Source organism: Nylanderia fulva, unplaced genomic scaffold, assembly GCF_048542155.1.
Source record: "Nylanderia fulva isolate GAGA-0341 unplaced genomic scaffold, ASM4854215v1 Scaffold54, whole genome shotgun sequence".
Taxonomy (NCBI): domain Eukaryota; kingdom Metazoa; phylum Arthropoda; class Insecta; order Hymenoptera; family Formicidae; genus Nylanderia; species Nylanderia fulva.
Window position 1 is genome coordinate 776,176 of NW_028190632.1, and position 23,323 is coordinate 799,498.

General features: G+C 32.2%; 6 protein-coding genes across 9 annotated transcripts; 3 read left to right on the forward strand and 3 right to left on the reverse strand.

Annotated features, from left to right (window-relative positions):
- The first annotated feature begins 2,867 nt into the window (after positions 1 to 2,867).
- Positions 2,868 to 8,251, forward strand: LOC114931792 (transmembrane protein 62). Of its 2 annotated transcripts, none has more exons than XM_029303945.2 (13): positions 2,868 to 3,654; positions 3,768 to 3,879; positions 4,001 to 4,138; positions 4,244 to 4,570; positions 4,673 to 4,805; positions 5,241 to 5,396; positions 5,492 to 5,639; positions 5,720 to 5,842; positions 5,926 to 6,007; positions 6,086 to 6,214; positions 6,290 to 6,464; positions 6,541 to 6,768; positions 6,840 to 8,251. In XM_029303945.2, exons 1-13 carry the CDS (start codon positions 3,451 to 3,453, stop codon positions 6,898 to 6,900), a joined length of 2,016 nt encoding a protein of 671 aa, XP_029159778.2. In that variant the 5' UTR covers positions 2,868 to 3,450; the 3' UTR covers positions 6,901 to 8,251. The 2 variants fall into 2 exon arrangements, with proteins under 2 accessions (XP_029159778.2, XP_085343497.1); XM_085487371.1 differs by having other exon boundaries at positions 4,433 to 4,570.
- Positions 8,252 to 8,664: 413 nt separating this feature from the next.
- ND-B14.5B (NADH dehydrogenase (ubiquinone) B14.5 B subunit) lies at positions 8,665 to 17,827 on the forward strand. 3 transcript variants are annotated; one of them, XM_085487376.1, is made up of 9 exons: positions 8,665 to 8,973; positions 9,279 to 9,422; positions 9,621 to 12,077; positions 12,202 to 12,561; positions 12,752 to 12,826; positions 14,823 to 14,924; positions 15,921 to 16,361; positions 16,984 to 17,203; positions 17,346 to 17,827. In XM_085487376.1, exons 1-3 carry the CDS (start codon positions 8,784 to 8,786, stop codon positions 9,668 to 9,670), a joined length of 384 nt encoding a protein of 127 aa, XP_085343502.1. In that variant the 5' UTR covers positions 8,665 to 8,783; the 3' UTR covers positions 9,671 to 12,077; positions 12,202 to 12,561; positions 12,752 to 12,826; positions 14,823 to 14,924; positions 15,921 to 16,361; positions 16,984 to 17,203; positions 17,346 to 17,827. The 3 variants fall into 3 exon arrangements, with proteins under 3 accessions (XP_085343502.1, XP_085343503.1, XP_085343501.1); XM_085487377.1 differs by lacking the exon at positions 12,752 to 12,826 and having other exon boundaries at positions 9,621 to 9,767; positions 10,471 to 12,077; XM_085487375.1 differs by lacking the exon at positions 12,752 to 12,826.
- Cda4 (chitin deacetylase Cda4) lies at positions 9,999 to 16,181 on the reverse strand. The gene is made up of 9 exons (XM_029303915.2): positions 16,021 to 16,181; positions 12,385 to 12,500; positions 12,190 to 12,301; positions 11,869 to 11,996; positions 11,567 to 11,772; positions 11,078 to 11,373; positions 10,715 to 10,961; positions 10,443 to 10,634; positions 9,999 to 10,343 (listed from the first exon to the last, which is right to left on the reverse strand). Exons 1-9 carry the CDS (start codon positions 16,070 to 16,072, stop codon positions 10,241 to 10,243), a joined length of 1,452 nt encoding a protein of 483 aa, XP_029159748.1. The 5' UTR covers positions 16,073 to 16,181; the 3' UTR covers positions 9,999 to 10,240.
- LOC114931771 (coiled-coil domain-containing protein 134) lies at positions 16,581 to 18,333 on the reverse strand. The gene is made up of 3 exons (XM_029303916.2): positions 17,985 to 18,333; positions 17,410 to 17,619; positions 16,581 to 17,274 (listed from the first exon to the last, which is right to left on the reverse strand). Exons 1-3 carry the CDS (start codon positions 18,133 to 18,135, stop codon positions 16,928 to 16,930), a joined length of 708 nt encoding a protein of 235 aa, XP_029159749.2. The 5' UTR covers positions 18,136 to 18,333; the 3' UTR covers positions 16,581 to 16,927.
- On the forward strand, positions 18,065 to 20,693 carry LOC114931772 (protein YIPF6). The gene is made up of 7 exons (XM_029303917.2): positions 18,065 to 18,706; positions 18,880 to 19,011; positions 19,113 to 19,191; positions 19,269 to 19,311; positions 19,395 to 19,523; positions 19,654 to 19,811; positions 19,912 to 20,693. Exons 1-7 carry the CDS (start codon positions 18,674 to 18,676, stop codon positions 20,025 to 20,027), a joined length of 690 nt encoding a protein of 229 aa, XP_029159750.1. The 5' UTR covers positions 18,065 to 18,673; the 3' UTR covers positions 20,028 to 20,693.
- Positions 20,097 to 23,139, reverse strand: BBS8 (tetratricopeptide repeat protein 8). Its single transcript, XM_029303957.2, has 8 exons — positions 22,852 to 23,139; positions 22,573 to 22,765; positions 22,354 to 22,486; positions 22,147 to 22,291; positions 21,631 to 22,055; positions 21,198 to 21,369; positions 20,922 to 21,128; positions 20,097 to 20,827 (listed from the first exon to the last, which is right to left on the reverse strand). The coding sequence occupies exons 1-8, from the start codon at positions 22,948 to 22,950 to the stop codon at positions 20,711 to 20,713; spliced, it is 1,491 nt and encodes a 496-aa protein (XP_029159790.1). The 5' UTR covers positions 22,951 to 23,139; the 3' UTR covers positions 20,097 to 20,710.
- Between the last annotated feature and the right edge of the window lie 184 nt (positions 23,140 to 23,323).

The window sequence follows — 23,323 nt, forward strand, 5'->3', positions numbered from 1 at the left end:
AAGTCAAATATAATTTTTAAACACTTTAATATTATTAAGAATATATAATTCGGTTCCCGAAATATATTAATTCATTATAAAACGTATACGTGATATTATTTTTCTCATATAAAAATGACTAGAATAAATTAAATTAATTATTAAAAAACTAAAAAGTAATTAAACGACTTAGACTTAGATGATAATAATAATGAAACATTTTATTAAAAAAAGATTCAATAACTAGTAGGTCAAGTTATAATTTTTTATTTATTTATTTATAACATTATGAGCTATTAAGCTCATCATCTCGTTCGCTCTCTGTCTTGCTTTCATTCGGCAAGTCACAAACGATATATGATACTCGTATGTTCCTACTTCAACTCTCGAGAATCTGAAACAAACGAAACTCGTGTCCAATATACAGGGTGTCCGGTAACTAACAGACCAATGATTACAAATGGATTCTTTGGTCAATTTGGGAACGATTTTTCTTCAGCGAAAATGTCGAAAAAGGTCATCATTTTTTACAACTTTCCAATCTTTGTCATTATATATCTTTATAACTAAGCCTTAAATTAAAATTGTATTATAGTAAACTCTACCTGAAATTAACTGAAGAATGTAATTATGTTAGACTTTTAACTCCAAAACGTTTAGTTTTCAAAAAACCTATTTTTTCAATCGCTTAAAACTCGAAAATTATTGACTTCTCTACATTTTTGCTAAGGAAAAATCGTCTCCAAATTGGCCAGAGAATCCGCCCTTAATCATTGGTCCGTTAGTTACCGGACACCCTGTATATATTATATAAAAGTGTATAGCACGTCAGAAGCTTGTGAGCTTACAGCGATAAGTAAAAACAATTGCGTATCTATTTCATTGCGTTTATCTGTTTAAACGCGCGCTTTAATTTTTTCAACGTTTTTGCCTGTTTATATTTTAAAGGTCCTCTCTTCTAAAAATCTTGTTTTAAAGATCCTCTCCGCGAGCAAAATTCGAAAACATAAATTATTTAATATTTTTACTTTATTATTTGTAAATCCTCGGTAATTTCAAAATTTTTCTATTTGAAAATTATTAATTTTCTATTGCCAATTAATTTTATCACAGACTTTACTCTTACTTCCATTGCACTTTCGTTTGCGGTTTTCAGTATACGATTTTTTATCGTAGTTACTGAAAATTATTATTGTGAATTATACTTGTGCAGTGATTTGAAGAATTTACAATTTCGTTGAAATTGTTGATTCTTCAAAAAAATTACGAGATTCGCGGAAATTGCGTGCTTTCTTGGCATTTTCCGTTCGCGGCAGGCGGTTTATTTTTGATTGTTGCAAGTGTTTTTTTTTTTTTTTTTTATTAAAATAGATAATAATAATGTGAAATAAATCACGATATTTGACAGATGTGCATATATATAGAAATTGTAATAATAATAATATTATATCATAAAATTGTAAATTGTTTCAATTTTTTATAGACTGCGATAAAAGATTTTACATTTGGATAAGAAACTGCGGTAAGTAAAAATATAAAATTCTTGAAAACGTACCAAAAATATTTGATAACGTAAAAAGGTGAACTTTGAAAAATAAGGAACTTAAAAATTGCACTAATAAATGGGCTATATGTGAGCCGTGCGCGGATGTAAGGTGTGTTATATCGAAATTTAATTAATAGAATTGAGAATTAATCCCAATTTTAAGTCTTACAAATGTCCAAGCTAATTTTTTGTACCTCGTGTACATTTTTGAAAGTTATATCAAAAAATTAAATTTCAATATGCGTCTTACATCTCACATTTCGCATACGGCTCACATATAGCCTATTTATCTCTTATACTTTATTTCAACCCTTATAGAAATTTATTACTAGTAACGCCAATTTATCAATTTTATTTCGAGTAATTAATCACTTTTATTTCGAATACTTAAATTACTGTATATTATAGTATTTTAAATACTCGAAATAAGTGATTAATTGGCATAGTGATAAATTTCTACAAGAGAATAAGGAGCCTTTAAATTCTTAATGTAAAAAATTTCAAGTAATTTTCTTTAATAAAATTTAATTAAAAATTTTTGAACACTGTGTTATATCACATTTAAAATCGTGATTATTTCAATAAAAAAACATTTTATGTGTAAAAAATATATTTTTTATAACATTAATATATATAACAGAGAAAAGTATAGAATCGAAAGGATCTGAATAGCTCAGCTGGAAGAGCAGTCGCCCGGCAAGTGAAAGGTCTCGGGTTCGATTCCCGATTCAGCGATTTTCGGATCTATATTTTTCTCTTGCATTCATTTATGTATTTTCCGTAGGGGGGTTAAAGGGGTATTGAAATTAAATCTCAAAATATGAGATTATTTCATATTTAAAATCTTGGCCGTGTCCAAGTTAAAATTTGGTGCCTTGTGCACCGGTATTTAATTCTAACGAAAAATTATTTAGTTTCGTTAGGATAACGCATTGTCATCCGCGATTTGGCTCTTGTTGCCCGTCTTATACGTTAAATTTATATTTTTTATATTTAATAAATTTTATATATATATATATATATATATATATATATGCATATGTAAAATATTCTCTTTCTCTTTCTCTCTCTCTCTCTCACACACACACACACACACACACACACAACGGGGGCCAAATCTCTCAAATTGGTCTCATGATCAATTAGCCTGGATTCGCACCAGGGGCAAAGTCTGTTGGTAATGTCAAACGAATTTAACCTGGACTTGCACCAGGGGCAAAGTCTTTTGGTCGAGTCTACGAAATTTAGCACGGACTCGAACCAGGGGCAAAGTCTTTTGGTTCAAGTCTACGAAATTTAGCACGGACTCGAACCAGGGGCAAAGTGTGTCGGTAAGGGGCAAAGTCTATCGCACGAAGATGGCGGTCTATTCTTTAGGCAGGCCTTTGGCGATCTGTCTATTAATCTGTGTCTGTAGTATATTCATAGTTCTGCACAGGCTCTCCTTTGTAGTATGAATCCAAGAGATATAAATAGCAACATGAATAAATGATAAATATAAAAACACCGAATCGACCTCGGAACTCGGATCATTAATTTTCTTCGAAACAATCTTCGGATCAATCTTCGAATACTTCGTTTGAATGCATCATGCGCATAACGCATGACGTTGTTTGACGTTTCCTCGTGATGACCACAAATTTCTGACAAGTTTCGCTCATTGTTTGCAGTTGCCCGGCAAACATGTAGGATATGATTCCAAGACGATTCTCCAAGTCGCTTGGCCGTCTTCCCCAGTCTGCTCTTCGTCGGGGACATTGAATGTCTCGTCATCAGGTATCTTCCTCGACTTCCATGTAAATAAAAGGACGTTCGGTTCGTTCACCGGAGCAGGTAGCCACAGCACAAAAACAGGATCGTTTTCCCTGATTTTATTTTGTCTCGCGTATAAAATTACATGATCGCACGACTGCATAATCACCACGATGAAAATAGCAAAGTCCACCATCATTCTCTTGATCTTTGTGCTGATGTTGTCCATCTTCGTGGCGAATGTAGCTGATCTTATCAGCGTTGATTCTCGTCTACCGGACGAGACGTCGAGAGACAATAATGGGGAGACACGATGGTACAAACCAAGGTATTACGACATAGGAAAATCGAATGATCACTTGATATGGTTTTTACAGGTTTGTCAATGTTTTTATTTATGGAGTAATTGTTATGCAAATTATGTACACATTTTTTATATGCCATATTATATTCTGGAGATACATTACAATAACTTTTTTATTACTTTTAGATATCTGATATACATATAAGTATCTTTAAAGATCCATCTAGGGTATCACAGTTAAAGGAGTTCTGTAATGTGACGGTAGATTCAATTAAGCCTGCAGTTGTTCTTGCTTCAGGTAATTTATATTTTATCGATATAATTGAATCAAGATTATTGTTTATTTGATGTCATATATATTAACTATATATTTATTGATCAAAACAATTAAATTAATCAAATATATTATGTTTTAATAGGTGATTTAACCGATGCCAAAAATAAAGATGAACTGGGTTCTAAGCAAATACTCCAAGAATGGCAATACTATAAATATGTAATAGATGAGACTAATATCAAAGAGAGAACGTTATGGTTGGATGTCAGAGGGAATCATGGTAAGAGAAATAAGCATTTTTTCTCAATTACATGCATATAAAATGGACAAGCAGAATGAACCAAAGAACAAAAATTATGATATAAACTTATTTATATATTTTCAGATAACTTCAATGTAGTCAGTCTTGATTCTAAAAATAATTATTATTCCAATTATTCTATTCAGGGAAAGAAACATCCCAGATCCTATATGTATAATGTTAATTTTGGTTCTGAGATATATTCCTTTATTGCAATTGATGCTTGCTTGAAACCTGGCCCTAGAAGACCATTTAATTTTGTTGGTATTTTAGACCAACAGGAGATTGATAAGATACAACAATTAGTTAATCAGTCTAAAGAAAGCAATGCAGATCATGCAATTGTATTTGGCCACTATCCTACATCATGTATATTATCACAATCTGATACAAATATCAGGAATATTCTAGGTAAGGATATTATATAACAAATGTTATATAGTATATAAACTCATTTTACTCTAATTGTATAAATAAAGTTAATATAAACAAACTCATTATTTATTATAAAAGGTAGATATAGAAAGAGTATGGTGTATCTATGTGGCCATTATCATATGCTTGGCGGTATGGTACCCAACATGTACACATTACAAAAAGCAGGCTTTCTTGAGTTAGAATTGGCAGATTGGAAAGACAATAGAATGTAAGACAAATGCACTTTTGCATATATCTAAGAAAGGCATTTGCCTGTATAAATTTATTTATTGATTTTATATTTTGTAATGCATTACTAATATTGAAAAGGAAGAGATAGGAGGGGAAGTAACTCATATGTTATTAAGAAAGTCTTTTTCAGTAATATTAGAATAAACAAAAAACACATAACTCTAAATGTAGTATAAAAAATATATTTTATTTTCAATTCTTATAATTAATAATATAAAATATTTCTTTTAATTTACCTGAAACTAATATAAAAAGCTAACATAAAAAACATTTTGCCTCTATTAGAGTCATGTAAACATTCCTTTGTTTTATCAGCATATTATTTTTTCTGAAATACAGCTATGCTTATCTTCCCTGCTAACTTTTTAATTTACAAATGTTAGACGCCTACTTGACACACGCCTATTATTAGGTATCGCCTCGCAGCAGTAGATCATGGCCAATTCTCATTCATTGATTTAAAGCACAATGACTGGCCTGTAGCATTAATTACCAATCCAAAAAATATGCTATTTATGATGCCGCAAAAAGAAAATGCGAAATCCATTATTACATCCACGCATGTCAGGTAAATGCATTTCTATTAAAGCTGATAATTTTTTTATTTGTTTATAAAATATATTTAGTTTATAAAATTTGACTCTTTTATTGTGTTTCACATAGAGTACTAGCGTTTTCTACGGTTCCGCTAAAAACTGTCGAAATTCAATTGAATCATGATATTTGGCAAAAGTGTGATCATATAAAAGGTCCTCTTTATGTTTTGCCATGGAATTCAACAAAATACAGAGAGGGTATTCATCAAATAACAGTTCAGTACTTCTTTATTGTTTACAGAAGTTAATTAAGATATTTTTACAAATGTTGACATGAAATTATTTTACATTTCAGGTACGTGTAATTGACAAAGAAAATAAAGAAAAAGTTGTATCGCATCATTTTTCTCTCGACGGATCTTGGTTATCATCTCGTATTTTGCCCAAATTAGTATTAATGTTCAACGTCGTTCACATCGTAAGTTAACACTGCAACTAATAAAATTTTGCTTACTGAAGTATATGATAATTTTGTCATACTATCTTTTTTTTTCTTTTTAGTTTCAGTTCCTGTTTGCTGTAACATTAGCATTATCAATAGTACCACTGTGCTTACTCCGACTTCTTCACATATATTACAAAAGTAAATATGTGTAAAATTTATAAAATTTCTTTTTGTTTTATACTAAAAGTATATATTATAAAAGCTTTTTTGATTTAGATAGACATATGCACAGACCACGATTACGTATCAAGTTTTTCCATTCGTGGCTTAGGAAATTGTGGGTACTTTCTACTATTGATAAAGTGTTTTACGGATTGGTGCTATATTCGTTGTATTTAACTATTGGTACGTATCTACATTTGAAAAATTTGCGGAAAAAATGTATTAATTTATGTATTAATTTGACAAATTGGATTTCAGGTCCATGGACTGTAGGAGAAATAATCGAGGATCACATAGGTGTGATTTTCGTATGGGGAATATTCATTGGAAACAGATATCTACCAGGTGCTTTCACTTACGCTTACGGATATTTTCAATTATGCTGTTTTCATTTACCACTTATGCTAATTTTAGCACATCGAGTCGATCACAGGTTTGTTATATTGCAATAATAACATCATCACAATGATGAAAGAGTTTCTTAATGATCTTAATTATCTATGTTTTAGATTACAGGAAGCTGAAAATCCTGCGAGACAGTCCATGTCGAAATTTCGTTTAGTTTGGCAGTACATGGCAACTTTGCTGTTAATCTTGATACAATCTGTTATGGCCTATTTTTTATACCTGGAATATGGTATTATAGCAGTTTTATTATGCCCATTACGAACTGGGAGTATCATCGTAGCAGCAATATTGTGTTATTATGTGAATACAATGCCAGTCTCATGTTTAAGGTTTGTATTAATATTTACATTATAACGTGTGTGCGTAATGTATGTTGTAATTATATCTATTCTGGTCTAAGGTCTGCTGCATCTGTATGGTCTCCTCATGGAGCTATCAACAACAACAATGCAGTTCAATAAAAATTATAGGATAATACAATTATGGGGACAAGTTGGTAAGAGTTAACGTTTCATACAAATGGTTATTGCATTTGCAATTATTAAATTTACAAGAAAGTTTTGAATAGATTCTCTATTGTAATATACATTTTATTTCTTAAGTAGAGGCACATTGTGAAATTAAGAAACCAACTTAGATAATAAGGTATCAAAAAAATATCTGAATATTTTTTGTGTTAAAAATACTCAAAATATTTATTTTTATTACATATTTTAAGAGTTTTTGAATACTCTATTTGCATTTTCTAAAGAAGTCTATATTCCTTTAACAAGTGCCATATTATTTTACATGTTACATTATTCAAATGTATTCATGTATTATATGTATAATTATTCTTAAAAAGATTCTATTCGTTTTAAAACTTATAATTTATATTAATTATTTTTTAATATGCAATATGCTTTTAAAGCAGATATTGCAATGTGATAATTAACATTAATGTGATTCTGCATTAATATATAGCAAATACTATCTTCTACTTCCATATTGTCCATAGTTCAAACTTAAAAGTTCCTTTATAAAAAAAAGTAAAATGCCCTTATTTTTATTTATTTTTTTATATAATGAGAAATTAAATTAGAAAAGAGAGAGATACAAACAGAATATTTATGTATTATAAATGTTGTTATATTTATATCTGTCATGCTTTATCTCTTCTCTAGAGATATATTAGAACAACAGAATGTGATATTTTTCACTTTAAAAGATGAAACATCAGAAGACAAAACTATATTGTAACTTTAGTGCTCTCGTTCAGAGTTTTTAACCAAATATCCCAATCACTTTCCTGTGACATATATTTTTCTACTTCTCTATACATTTAAGAACCATAACCACACTGTATTATTTTCAAGTACATTAGATACATTTAAAAAACAATCTCATCAGATTTATACCTATAAATTTATGTGTTAAATGTCTTCTTTATAACTGCATCACAAAGATAGCCAAAATTAGACAGAGTTCAACGAACAAAGTTATCTCCTTGTTTTCTGTAAGGCAAAATCATCGTAGTGCATTAAGTGCACTGACAATCCTACTGTCATGCTAATTTAAAAATAGCAATTAAATTTGAAATTTTTGTACTATTTGTACACAATCTGTGTACGGTACAAAAAAGTTGGCTGTCTTTGAAAGATGCAGAATGCTACAAGAAACCAGTGAAAGTAATATGGTTCTATTAAAGTGTGATCATGTGTTTATCAAATATGATCAAACATGTAATGAAAATCACGTGTGAATTCTTTATTTAATATTGAGTAGTGTATGTATGTAACAAATAGATGACAAATAATAAAAATTTACGAGAAACGTGTTTGTAGACATAACATATATAATATAATATAGTAAATGTAATTAATAATTGTACTATATCGATGAGAAGGAAAAACTTTAGTTTCTTTTCTATAATTAGTTTATATTATATTTTATGTTAAAAAAATAATAAATTTTGTTATAATATTTATAATATAAGTTTATATAATATATATAATTTTATATAATATATAATCTATATAATTTTATATAATATATATAATTTTATATATAATATAAATATATGTTTATAAATTTATAATAAAAAAAGCCGAACCGAGACGATCAAAAATGATTTTTCAAACGATATACATTATTATTTATGTACTTCACCAGATGTCACTAATATCTTTTGAATTGCGATCCGCACACACGATTATCTCTCTATATAATTTTCTTTCATTGCTTTACGTATACTTACAGAACATAATAACATATTTCGTGTACGAACAGTGCCGGTTGGTTCACCAAAGTGGAGCGTTTTGCTCCTTGTGATTATTACTTCAATTTTGTAGAATAATTCGCAAAAATGAGTCAACATCATTCACACGAAATAGAAGACCATCCTGAAGTTAAATGGGCTCTGGAACTACTTAAGCCAGATCCCAATTATAAGCTCAGTGTAATGCAGGAATATGCGCCTGAAGTTGTATGTGTGGGAAGTGGTTTTACAACACAATGTTTATACAATTATTTTCAACGTAGGCCGTTTTATGCTGGTGAGTTATTATATGATTAATTAACAATACTTTGTCATGAGCTTAAATGTATGTTTTGATATGTTTCGTTACATTTTTTTATTGTTGTTGCAACATAACCTGATCATGCGGTTATGTAACATGGTAAGCAATTTTAAAGCGATTAAAGATCATTTTTATTTTTATCCGAAAAAATTTTTACTTTTCTGATATTTTTTATGATAATGATGATAAATGACAAAATTGTGTAAAACTCCTAGACTTTGAACAGTCCGTTTTCAATAGTGTAACAATGAATAAAACTAATGAATAATATTTGTATTTAGGAATATACAGGCATATTATAGCAATGGCAGTAGGATATGTTGCATCACAAGCTTTTAAGAAATATAATGACGATTATAAGGCCCTACGTGATACTAGACTAAGGGATTATATCATACGACATCCAGAACTCTTTCCTGAACCAAGTAATATATCTTTTCTTATATTCTTAAAAATAAATAATGAAGTGTGTGTTAAATAAAAGATAAATTAATTTTTAATTTGTATTATGTGAAATGTATTTATACATAATTATTTATATACATAATTAAGAAGCATTATTTATTGTTAATTAAATTAATTTGAAATATATGTATTATATATAGTATTATCTTCTTTTTTAGCACGTGTGAAATATGGTGATTTGCTTCTGGAGTGGTGTCCAATTCGTTAGATAATTACTACAATATGTTAGATTCCAACGTTTTGGTCGTGTATTCTCTGATGCAGACAGTCAGTGCAGTTCAATGCAATGAATGTAGATGTACTGTGTATGTATATATTTTAAAATATATCTAAATATATTGTTACAATAGCAATAAAAAAAGAAGAAAGAAAAACGAGGTACATTATTTTTGAAAAATAGGATAAATAAAAAAGTTGCATAAAGTGTGCTTATTTCAGACTATTCTTTGAATAACAGATGGATTTTTTTTTAGGATTGTATGTAGCATCGAAACATTTTATTTTCTTTTTTTAGATTGAGTAGTATAGGCTTAATGTTATAGATGTGAATGATTGTCGAGTATATATTCTATATAGGAATAACAGTATAAGTTTATGTACACTTGTACATCTGAAAAAATTAATATTTCATAAAATTTTTCCAATACTGGAATAAGTAAGATGCTTGATGTGATTGATAATGGATTTATCGCATATGCACAACATCCATTTTGATAACAATGAACGAAACGCGGATTGTTTGCGCTAGAATTAAATCTAATTCATTCAAGTTAAGCTCCTATTTCTTTTCAGGATTGTAATTGTCGTTGAATAATCCTGTACCTTTAGAATCTCCTAACCAGGGATACTTGTTTGGACATTCTCTACATGTTTCCATATACCTGTTAATATAAATAGTAATAATTTTGAATATACTTTTATAATTTTAACTAAAGTAATAGCTATTAAGTAATTCTATATGTAAAGTTAAGTTTCTCTACCTTGTTGTTGTGAAATTTGCTTCAGCAGGTTTGAAGTCTAAAGCGCACTTATGTGGATTGTTACACGGTGGACCTGGCAAATTCGCTTTCTTCTTACATGACCATCCTTCGAAGTTATGCAGAGCTTTAATTGGTTTTGGATCAGTCATCCATGTTAGTGCTTGCGTGGCGGTTACGAAGTAAACATCAGGCCTGTAAAAATATACATCAATTTATTACAAAATTTTTAATATTTCAATACATTTAAATATATTTTATATATTTACACTCACAGTGTTACCACCCAATCAAGAAATTTCGACAGACCGCGTTCAAGCTCTTTAATTTGAAACCAATTTGTATGGAAAGGCATCATATATGGTGCTCTGTTCTGTTCGTAATATCTGTTAAAATCTTCTTGCAGCCAATCGAATACTTCTTCGGGATCATGATTGTGAAGCACACATTGATCCAAATAAGGACAATGTCCACCTTCATAACTCTCCACATAATGCGCATTTAGGGGTAGTTCCCAAATACCTACAATAACACAAATGTTTCTATATAACAATATGTTTTCTTTACTTTTTTTTTGCAATTTGACAATTTTTCATACTTTACATTACAACTAAATCTTTTCATCATACTTTCAGTACCTTGGAAAGATTTGGTGGGACAGGTGCCTGCCTTACATTCGTGTGGAATCTTGTAATCGAGAGTATACGGCCAGATCGGCACTTTTAACGGCGAGATTCCTATACTACTGTCATATATGTATCCAAAATCCTCAAGTACCTTGTACTGAGTATTACGACCAGGTTTCAAGTAAGGTGCTCGCATACCGACCACTTCGCTGGTCGAAATATTGCTGAAGTGTTTCAGTATCTCACGCATCCCGATCATCTCGCCGACCCATTCCTCGTAGCCCTTGTCCTCCAGACCTTTCTGAAGCCTGAAAAATATTTGCTTTGTCAGCCTAACATTTCGGCGCAATTTAATAAGTCTGGTTTTTTTTCCAGTTGAAATGGTTGCATTAGTTTAGAGTTTATGTCTTTCCTTTTAATGTAGAGTATAAAAGATAAACTCTGAACTAGTGCAGCCAGTTCAGTTGAAAAGAACAGACCTAATATATTCACGTTACTCACGAGATCGTCTCGGTTGCAATTTCATGACCGTCGTGCGCCAAGCTCTGGACCATATTATAGTTGCAATACTCGTGAGAGATGAAGAACGTGCCCCTCAACGGGCAATTATTGGGATTCAGACGATCTTGGGTGAATATCTTCTGATAGTGATCGAAGTTATTGTGATTTATCGCACCATCAAACGTCATTATTATCATTTGTGGCGTCTAAAATAATTCAAATTGTATTAATGTATGTTTGATTAGATTCTTTAGAAATATTGTAAGTCATTGTAAGGATCTGCAGTCGGATGATCATCTTACCTCCTCTGGCTGAAGACCGCCGGGAATGATTGTGCCGTCTCTGGAACAGAAACAATACGGAAGCTGGCAGTTCGCTGTGTCGCAGCGCTCAGCCAAATCTGTGGGTGGCTCGGTGATTGGTGCTGGTGCTATAAATTAAAAGACACTATTATCACAGCTCAGGAAAATTTCGGCGAATGAAGAAAGATTAGGAGTGACGTGCTCAAAAAGTAATAACTATTAAATAAATTATTTTCGAAATACTTATTTTCACTTTGAACTCATTTTTCTCTTTGTATTTGCTCAAGTATTTATGATTTGGCAATAATAAAATTCTCTTACTGGCCTCGATAGGTCCGCATCGTGCCTCGTTTTTGAAGGTGCAAAACTTGCTGATGTCATCAAAGTGTAAGCCCGATGGACATCGATTCAAATACGGATACCCATCAACGCACTTTCGGAAAACGAATCCAGAGGATATAATTACGATTAATCATAGTAAAACGATGATTAAAGTAACCAAGGCGATGTAATCACCTGATAAAATCTTCTGCATGTTGCCGGATCGGCGAAGTTGCCATTACCCTGACCTTCTGGACACCTGAACTCCTCGTCTTTTTTATCCTCGTCCTTTTTGTGCTTTTGACTATGCACTGAAATGGAGAAAGACGAGAATCTGAATATAAAAAGAAGAATGTAAAAGGAACATGCGAGGTAATAATTTTTCATAGATACGGAAAATATTCTCGTGAAAGTAACAAGAAACATCTTGTAATTAATTAATTTCACGTAGCGAATTCCAAATTTTATTCTGTTGCGCAGAAGTGTTTTTATTTGTTCGCAAGGACGATGAATTTTAGCAGTCTATTTCGATCACAAAAAAGTTTTTTTTTTTTTTTTTTAGAAACATCACAATCATGCGATCGTACGTGATTGAAAAAATGCTCGAAAGTCATGCTTGAGCCGGGAAAATGTCAAGGTTGGGATCGCTTATTATAAACACGTTTATGCTCGAGTGTATTTGCGTTCTTGTATTTCTTGGATGGGGTCAACTGATTCAGTCAAGTACCTATATGTTCCACTTTTACCGCGTTCTTTCTGTCAACCGTTGTTACGCTCCAAGAGTCATGCGATTACGATCAGCATCAGCGACAAAGCGGTGATTTTAATGAATGGACAGTTGTTATACAAACTGGAAATTGCCGCATGTCAAACAGATTTAAACAGATTTTTTGCATTAAATTTTTTAATTTACATATAAAATTAAACATAAAAGAATTGCAAGATTTTGGCTTCTTGTATGATCTTTTACTTGCATTGACTAATAATGTCAATTATATCATCAGGACACAAAGAAACAAGAATAGTATCTCACTTACGTACAGAGAGCGTGTAGAAAATATAGGCAGGAGAAATTCCAGAAGAGAGGCTTGAGAAAGCGAGAAACGCATGATTGTGGGCATTCCAATATATGTTTGGACACGTGAATGCGCACGAACAAATGTTCGGACCGCTAATATTTATGCTCCTTTCGGCGAAATGCAAATTATTGCGCGTTAAAAGCGTATAAAAAGAGAGACGCGTATCGTGTAAGCGGATAGTAATAAATTACCAAGCATTAGCATATCTTAAAATCCATTTTGCACATTCTATCATCTATGTCTTTAAGTTAGAGATTTGAAACTATCTCAAATAGAAATTTATATACAACAATTAAAATTATCTAGAATATTAAAATTCCATTGATATGCGTGAGAGATAATACTAAATAAATTCGATTATTGTTTTTAATGTTAATTTAAATTCCACAAAGGAATGTTGATGTAAAAAGTTTAAATTCACTAGGGATCGATTCCATTGCGTGATGCATCGTTATTTTTAGTTAGCCAGTTAAGTGTGTATATCGTATACATTTTACACGAAACGCGTGAAGAATTTCCAAATACCGGAAGAGCTCTTTAACTATTCCAGACACGCGATTTTATTTGCATTCAATGTGCGTAAAAATTACACAAGGGCTTAAAAAAGAGCTCTCGTAATGTACATTCGCGCAACAATAATAAACTTGAGAGTGCAGAATGCAATGTCAAAGTTCTTTAAATAGCTCGCATTTTTCTTAATAATAATGAAAAATTTGATATATTTTTTTAAATTGTGCTAAACTTAACACTGAAATTTAACTAGGAATCAATAGAACGGAAATAGGAAGCGATACGAGAGACGTACGAAAATATAATGAGAGAAATTGTACGATGCATGATCAATGGAGGTCTGAAGATATTAAAAATGATGTGCAAGTGTTCACACAGAGAGAAAGTAGCACCTGCGAAGATTCTTCCCAGTGACCTTATAATCGTCACGTGTAGCACATTTTTATTCTGCGTTTCTCTCTTGCTCTAATATTGTAATTAAAATTAGAAATGTTACGTATCTAATCATTTATTTATTTTTTTCTTAATTATATTTAATTATTCGATTATTTATTTATTTTTTTAAATTTCACACGCATGCCAATCAATCCCGCTCTGTTTAAATCTTGTGGGAACGAGGAGGCAAAATAATTACACGATGATTCACAATGTAAACCGTATAGAAATAATTACTGTATTCTCGGTACAAGATCAGAGATTACATTTACAGAGGAGACACTCGATAATCGTGTAACTCAATCGCGCTCTGTAATTAAAGTTTCGCAATACCGCGAAATCGGCAAGCTCACTTTCGCCGGACTTCCTGACATAGTGTGGCGGATGCCTGTATTTAAAAAAGAAAAAGATTACTTAAAACGAGCAAGAATTCATTTCTTGAACGAATTTCTAATCTGTGAAACCAGGACGCATCAATGAGAGATTTTGGATTTCTTTTTTTTCCTTTTACTTTGTTTTGCCTATATAAGTATATAGTCTTGAATAATGTATTTAACATAATGCAATTTAATAAATAAGTTTTCCTTAATCCATTTGTTTTTTTTTCAGGATAACAGCAATAAAGGAAAACAAAATGTATAACGTAACTTATCAAGAGAAGTGCTCGCGGATGTCAAAAAGATTCGTTCAGCTGTAAAGTGGAAAGTGAAGGTACGGTGCACGTTGGCAATGACGTTGTTTTCTCGCTCAGGTGCAACATTTCCTTCTATCGTTCGGACTCACGCACACGTGTCCGAATGCACGTGTATACATGTATACATTCATTGCGTATGTACAACATATGCGCGTAAAACAAATCTTATGTAAACGTGAGTGAAACCGCGTTGATGTACCAAATTCGCAAGTGTCATCTCTTACTTCCTCGCGAATTTTCTGTATTTTTTCTGTATTTTCTGTATTTTTATTTTATTATTAATTTGATCGAAGAATTCTATTAAATATATTAATCTTTTTTTTTACGTATAATATAAAATAATCTACCGATCTATTTTTAAATATGAAATGCTTTTAATTCCTAGTTTTTTAATTAAACAAGTATTATTTATTTTTGAGAAATTTATTTCGACGATAAAATATAAATAACATAGAATGTGTGAGCGAGCTAATAAGTATGCAATTATTTATCTGATTGTTATAATTATATACATATCTTCTTCGTTCGCGCGTGGTACTATTGATAAAAATATCGGGCACGAGAGAAGTCGACGAAAGAGAGAATTAAGAAAAAGATATTTGCCGGAGAATGTTTCTGGAAGGATATCATCGACGCAAAAGAAAAAAAAGGCAAAAATAACACGTCAATGACGACCTGCTAGAACTGGTCAGACGTAGTTCCGAGTAACAGCGAGAAGCCAGACTAGTCGAGTCAATATACACTTTAAGAATCCCAACGTTAGACAATCATCTTGGAATTTCACAATTTTTGAAAAGCGATTAGACACGAAAATGATATGTTAAGTATCGCTATTAAGGAAAATTCTATTTCACCATAAGATTAAAAAAATTTGAATTTCGTAATTCCCGGAAAACGATTATTATATGTTGAGTAATATGAAATGTTAGAAATGTCAGAAAGAAATGTTGCGCGGCGCCAAGCGAGAATTTCAAACAATAATCTCTTTTATATTTTGCGACTTTCCTAAACAGATATACGTACATATATAAATCGAGATCTCTTGGAGGAAATAGGAACAAATGAACTAGAGAGAAAGGTGATCGACGTAGGAATAAGCGAGGGCGCGCCTACCTGTTACGACGGTCAAGACGGCGCAGAGGAGCACCGCTTCCTGGAGTCTCATCGTTCCGCGATTTCAAACGAGAAGCCGCGTTCCGTTCGGGTTCCTTTCGCACGCCTCGTTCAATCACTTACAATCACCGCGACCAACCACGGGGAAGACGTATCATTAGCTGATCACTGCGACCAACCGATCTGATCCACCGGACTGATCCGCTGCCGCGACACTGTCGGGGATACGCCGTCGCCGCCGGCGCGGCACTTCTTGGGAACTGGCCTGGCCTGGCCGGCGAGGAACCGTTCTCAGCTCACATTGGCTGACCACTTTCTACCGGCCCGCCGCCGCCGCCGTGGTAAATCGACGTGAAAAGCGATGTCTTTCATGTCAGACACGACCTAGCACACATATGTCGCAGCATGAGATTCACAGCTTGTTCGAGTTGCCTTCGCACGCCTCGCCTCGCTCGTTTCCCTTTCAAAACAGGAACAGATTGCCCCGCGGGGAACTTTTCTCGGAATCAGAAATTCTCACGAGATCACGCGAATTGTATATAAAATATATGAAATTTGAATTTAATATAAATAATATATTTTTATTTAATATTGAAAAAGAGATTGTATCTTCGCGTGCGATATGTATAACAATGTTTGCGTAACCCGACTACTGAATCTAAATATACATGCAAACTCACATAATCTTAATTATTCTATTAATCACAATTTTATGCTAGTATATATACATTAAAAATATAACAAGTTTATATCAAAATATCGTAGGAAACTCGTTTGCCATTATTTTTGGTTCTAAATATAGAATGAAATGTAGGATATATCTTTCTTAAGATCTTAACATGTCATAAAAACCGCTTCTTAACGAGGTGATTTAGGAACCGGTCAGAAGAATCCTCGCTGCGAGAGCTCATAACTCGATTTTAGCAATCTGCGGACCCTTTTTACGCTTTTCTTTTTTCACAGGCTTCTTTTTTTCCGCGGTATCCTGATGTTGATATCCAGTGCGAGTCGAACTCTTATACGGATTAAGATAGTTCGGATCCCGCTCCGTGATGTTCAACTCCTGCTCAACTAGGCGGATCATCGTGATGGTCGATTTGTTTAGTAAGTGGCGCATTTGATTGGTGAAATTCAGGGACCAGTGTATCGTAGGATTCCATCCCTGCTGCGTCTTCAGTATTCTGTGAGTAATATCCGGTAGATGCAGAATAATATCCCCGAAAAGCGCAGTGTTCTCCAGAACGCTAGATAATGCTGCGATAAATACATATATCTGTTATTTTTTTCTATTATCATAATTTTTAATTAATTTTTTTTAATTTCAGATTTTATTGGCTAAAAATATATATATACATATATATATATATAATTAAATAATTGTATATATACCGTCTTTGACATTGGTATCTTTTGGAAAAGAATTATTGTTCGGCACGAAACCGGCCTTCTCGATGATATTCTTACTGGATTGGATGATCTCTATTACTTTTTCAGCCAGCATTGTGATCATTTTATACAGACGTTCATAATTATCTATCTTTAGGAGAGTCTGTATAGCTTCTACATGATCCTTACGTCGTTCGATGAACAATTTCTTGACTGTGTATATAAGAATAATTATATAAGAAAAAGGCCAGAGATATTATAATTATAATTAATATATAAGATATATCTATAAATATAATATATATATTAATATATAAGAAAATATATTATAATTATATATATATAATTAATTAGAATTAATATACAAGAAAAGGTGAGGTTTATTTATTCTAATAAATAAAATTGTTTTGCAATGACAAAAGTGCGCATTACTAGGTTTTGTTCTTTTTTATCTTATGAATTTAAGACTGAAGCAACAATATGTCACTTTGAAAAACAGAAAAGTATAAATATGAAGAAAAGAATGCAGTTACGAATAAGAGACAAAACTAATCAAATAGAGAAAAAAGAAAAAGTACATAATTTTTCATCAGATTTGAATTCGGCGCCTTTTTGCGGCTCGCCGGTGATTGGTCCGCCATTTTCCACCTGCGCATGCGTCATAATTATCAACACCAACACGGCCACGACGTGGATAAAAATTCGCCGATGAATTCGTGACTGGAGCATCGTGAGGAAATTCTTCTGACAAGCAGGCGACGTCACTGATCGATCGTTGTCTCACGACGATTTTATTCGAGCCGAATTAATCGCACTTAATTAACTTAATTGTGATATGTCATTTGACACAGCCACGCCGCAAACTTCACCATTTACGTCACCGATGCCATCTGCCGGGGATTTCTTATTATCTTGCCTCGCAAATTCTCGCGGATGTCATTTCCAATCCTCCGGATCGTCGAGACTTGTCATCAGCGATATACGTCTCGATTCGCTAAATCGGCCGATCAGTTATTAGAATATTATAAATAATCCGACAAATGTGACGTGATTTTTACGATTTCATGTCGTTTTCGAAAACAGCAAGTTGCAAGTGTGAATCTGCGAGATAAGGAAATCTCCAGGAGCGAGCATGTTACACATTAAGTGTCGATCGGTTATACACGTGACAACTTTTTAATTGATACATTTAAAGTGTATTTGTCCTCGGGATTCCTCGGCTCGCACTTCCTCTAATTCCTCGCAGTGATTTGCATCGACAGTAAACATGGCGGCGATGGACGGCGAAACGAAACTAGACGTAAGTATATCGTTCTATCGCAGATGTAACAAACGTCATAATAATTTAAAACGTCTTAAATCCTTGTCCTGTCACAACAAAGACTAAGAATATAATTTTCATAGAAATATATAATTGCGTAAAAAATATATGTCAAATTTAATATGCGATATGTGTCTTATGTTTTTTAACAGATGTACGATGATGTTACGTACACTGTGGACCCTCAACACATTGAGGGTGAGATGACAATAGGTGCGAAACAGAAATCAACTTTAGGAGAGCCAGAATTTAATACTCTAGATGAACCCATCAGAGACACAGTTGTAAGTGTATATATATTGTTATATACTTTTATTCCAACTTAAAGATTTATTTTATGCATAGAACAATATAACATATCTTTTTATATTTCTGTTTGATGTAGTTGAGGGATGTTCGAGCAGTAGGCAAGAAGTTTTTTCATGTTTTATATCCTAAAGAGAAAAAAAGTCTACTAAAAGAATGTGAGTCTATACAAATAATATTTATCTATATTGTATTTAAAAAAAAGATAAGTTAATTACAATATATAACATTCTAGGGGATCTGTGGGGACCACTAATATTATGTACGTTTATGGCAATGTAAGATATATATTTATGCAAATATTATATATATATGTATGCATAAAAAAATTATTTTACATTAATTTATAATTGTTATTTAGGATATTACAAGGTTCTGATACAGCAGATAATTCAAATGATGGAGGGCCTGAATTTGCAGAAGTATTTGTTATTGTATGGATTGGCTCCATGGTTGTTACATTGAATTCAAAGCTATTAGGTGGAAATATGTAAGTTAGATTACATACATTTATCTATGTACATGCACATATATGTGTATGTATATATATAATTTTTAAATTAATTTTTTATAGAAATAATTATCTCTCTTTAAATAAGTGCAACAATTTTAATTTGCAGATCTTTCTTCCAAAGTGTTTGTGTCCTAGGATATTGTTTATTACCAACTGCCATTGCATTAATTTTATGCAGAATTATATTAATAGTGCAGCAAACTACTCTCTTATTTATTCTGAGATTTGTAATCACTATGATTGGATTTTTGTGGGCAACATATGGTAAATATAACATTATTTTAGGAAGATATATATATGTGTATATCACTATAATTTATCCTTATTTATTCTGAATATATTAAAATTTATGTTAATGTTTCAGCATCTATGGCATTTCTTGGTGATAGTCAACCCACAGGGAGGAAGGCATTAGCAGTATATCCAATTTTCCTTTTTTACTTTGTCATATCGTGGCTAGTTATATCCCACACTACATAAGATGCAACGCTATAATTAATATATCACAAGACTGTCACATTGCTTTGATCTTCTGTACAAGGTCCGGAAAACAAAAAAGAAAGGGCAGAAGGAAATGCAAGTATTTCATACATAATATTTTTCAAGTTTAATATTTGAACATATTCCAATATTGTGCTCTTTGTGAACAATACACACACACACACACACACATATATACATATTAGTCAAGTATTTATTCTTAAATTATCATTCAATATGTCAATTATAAGATTTCTAATTATATTCTAATCCTACTAAATGCACGCTACAATTGACCTAAATTTATTGTTGGTACAAAAATATAATCCTTTCTCAGTGGAAAAAATAGAAAAATTCTCAGATTAGTATATATTTGTACAGACTTAATAAGAGAAAAAACGTGATGTATGTAATATGAATGATGATTTTTTATATCATTGAATCTGGACTGCATTTGAATACTTCCATAAATTTTAGTGATTATTTGATTTTTACTCTTTATTAAATTCCAATTTTTTAATTACAATTTAATTATATAGATGGTGTAGAAATTTCAAATATAATTTGTACTTTTATGTACATGTACATTATGTATATATAGATAATTATGTTTAAGGATCAATATGTTACAACATTAAATAAAACGATCTAGTGTAAAATAAGAAAGATCCTTTTCGTTCATCTTATATATACGAGAAATATCTTTGCAATTTCTGCAAAAGAGTTTTACTGTCGTAATGTCCGGGATAGGCTTGCAACGATTTTTGTACTGCGATATAGCTTGTCTGTAGGTCTCCAAGCTGTGTATGTATAATGAATGTATAACATTACTTTTATATATATATAGAGATATATATATATATATATATATAAATTAATCAGAGAAATAATTACCTCGTAAGCTAAGTGTGCACTGTTAAAGTGCGCTTCGTGTACATAGCTAGCTATGTTGGCTGCTGCATGAAAATAGGTTCGCGCCGCGGTAACGTTTCCATTACGTATTTCCATCACTCCAAGATTGTTGTAGGCCAGAGCATGTCTATTATCGCTCGCAATAGCTAGCCTCAAACATTCCTCGGCCATTATTGAATCGCCCAACGTCTGAAATCGTTATACATCTACATAATTTGCAGTTGTTTCTAGCTAATAGAATATAAGTTGTATACATACGATAGCAATGTGGGAAATATTGTACCATACTTCGGCTATGTTTTCGTCTGTCGCAAGATTCAACGCTCTCTCGAAGCACGATATGGTATGATCGTATTGCTGAGCGTAGAAGCAACAAAGTCCGAGGTTGTTAAACAACTCAGCATTGTGAACACCCATCTGCAAGAGACGCCTAGAATATATATTAAAATTTAATTTAATATATTTAATTATTTAATATATAATTTAATTGTTAAAAGTTAAAATGTTAAAAATACAAATGGACGCAACGTAATACAAATTTTGAGGAAAACAAAATAGGAATTATTGTGATTTTTAGCGTTTCTTGTATATATAAAATATATACATATATATATATATATATATTTAATGTACATATATTAGTATTATATTTGTTATATATATATATATATATATATATATATATATATACCTATAATAACGCAAAGCTAGCTCCGGTTGATCATTGTAAAAATGATGCATGCCTATACTGGCAATCGCCTCGGTGTGAGAAGCGTCCTCCTGCGCGATTACTTTATAATATTTCATGGACATCGACGTATTATTCAGGCCCTCAAATATACGACTCATCTCCGTAAGTATTGTAACGTCATTCGCGAAGAACTCGAGACCTCTCTTACACGTGTCCAGTGCGGCCAAGGGCTGATCGAGCCTAATGTAGACCCTGATCAGTCGCAAAATTGTCTCGATATTTTTGTGATCTTTTAACGCTGATTTGAATTGCTGCTCCGCATCTCTCACTAATCCCAAAGTGTAATAACACTTTCCCAATTGAACTTTCCACCACCAATCTTTATATTGACAGACTTGGGTTGCCTGGACGGCCAAGTCCAACGCCTACGATATTTTACATTAATTAAAACGTAATGAATATATTATATCAATAATCTCTATTTATATGTATGTATATATAATATGCACGACTCACGTATCTAGCATCATGTTCATGGTAATATATGTATTCGAACAACGGTTTTGCTATGCTTTGTTGATTAGCATATTTAGTTATGTTCAAGCGTGATAATTGGATAAAGGGTCCACCCGGCTCCGTCAGCATCGACGCAGTACCAAGCCTTGAAAGACGATCTTACATCAGTTTTCTGTTAAACTAAAATACATGTACATGGATATGTACCTAACACTGCGTCCTGAGCTCGCTGTAATCGGCCTGGCGGTCATTGCTGTTCTCGGTGTTTTCAATGCCTGTTCAATCGATTGCGACGTCGCAGCCTGAGTAGCGGGTCGAACTACCCCAGTAACAGGTCTACCTTTAAAAAATATATGAAAATAAATCATTATCTTATAATACACTTAGACTGAAGATCTAAATTTTTTTAGGTGAGCTATGACAAACCGGATTGAGATTTGGGCCGTACTCCTTGACCGGTGTAACTAGTACCAGGATTTTTCAACGAAGTTCCCGGCCTGGGCATCATCGATATCGCATAATTGTCTAGCAGAGTCTCCGCGATTCCCTCCTCCTCGCCTTCAATGTCGTCTACGTAGAGTTGCAACGTTAAGGCACGCATTTTCAAGACCCACACGGCCTGACAATCCAAGAGAATTTCATGGTGATTCATAGATTCAAGATAATTATTACTACTCTATATATAAAAGAAGAAGCAATGTATACCTGATCCAACGGATTTTTCCTCAACAATTCGGTGCATATCGCGGCACACGCTTCGTATTTCTGCCGATTGAATAAGCTCAAAGCTGTAAATAACTCCATGTTCGACAGAATAGTAACAGAGTAAATTTCCTCAGAACTAATATATTAGTTTCGTCGCATCGATCCAAATGTACTCGAGCAACTGCCTACCTTATACCTGTTGTATTGTATATACTATATACATAAGCGAAGTATTATCGATTATTTTCTTCTCACGTCATTTCTTTTTTTCAACGGTACCAGTAGAAATAATCAATTCATACAACATTGTATACAAATATGATTGGTATTTGTTCTTAATCATGTGAGATTCGATATATAATTTTTGACATTTTTTTCTCAACATATCTCAAATGCAAATGAATAAAATTGATTGATCGTAAACGCTTTTTAATGTTTTTGAACTATTAAAAATCATATTATTTATTAGAAA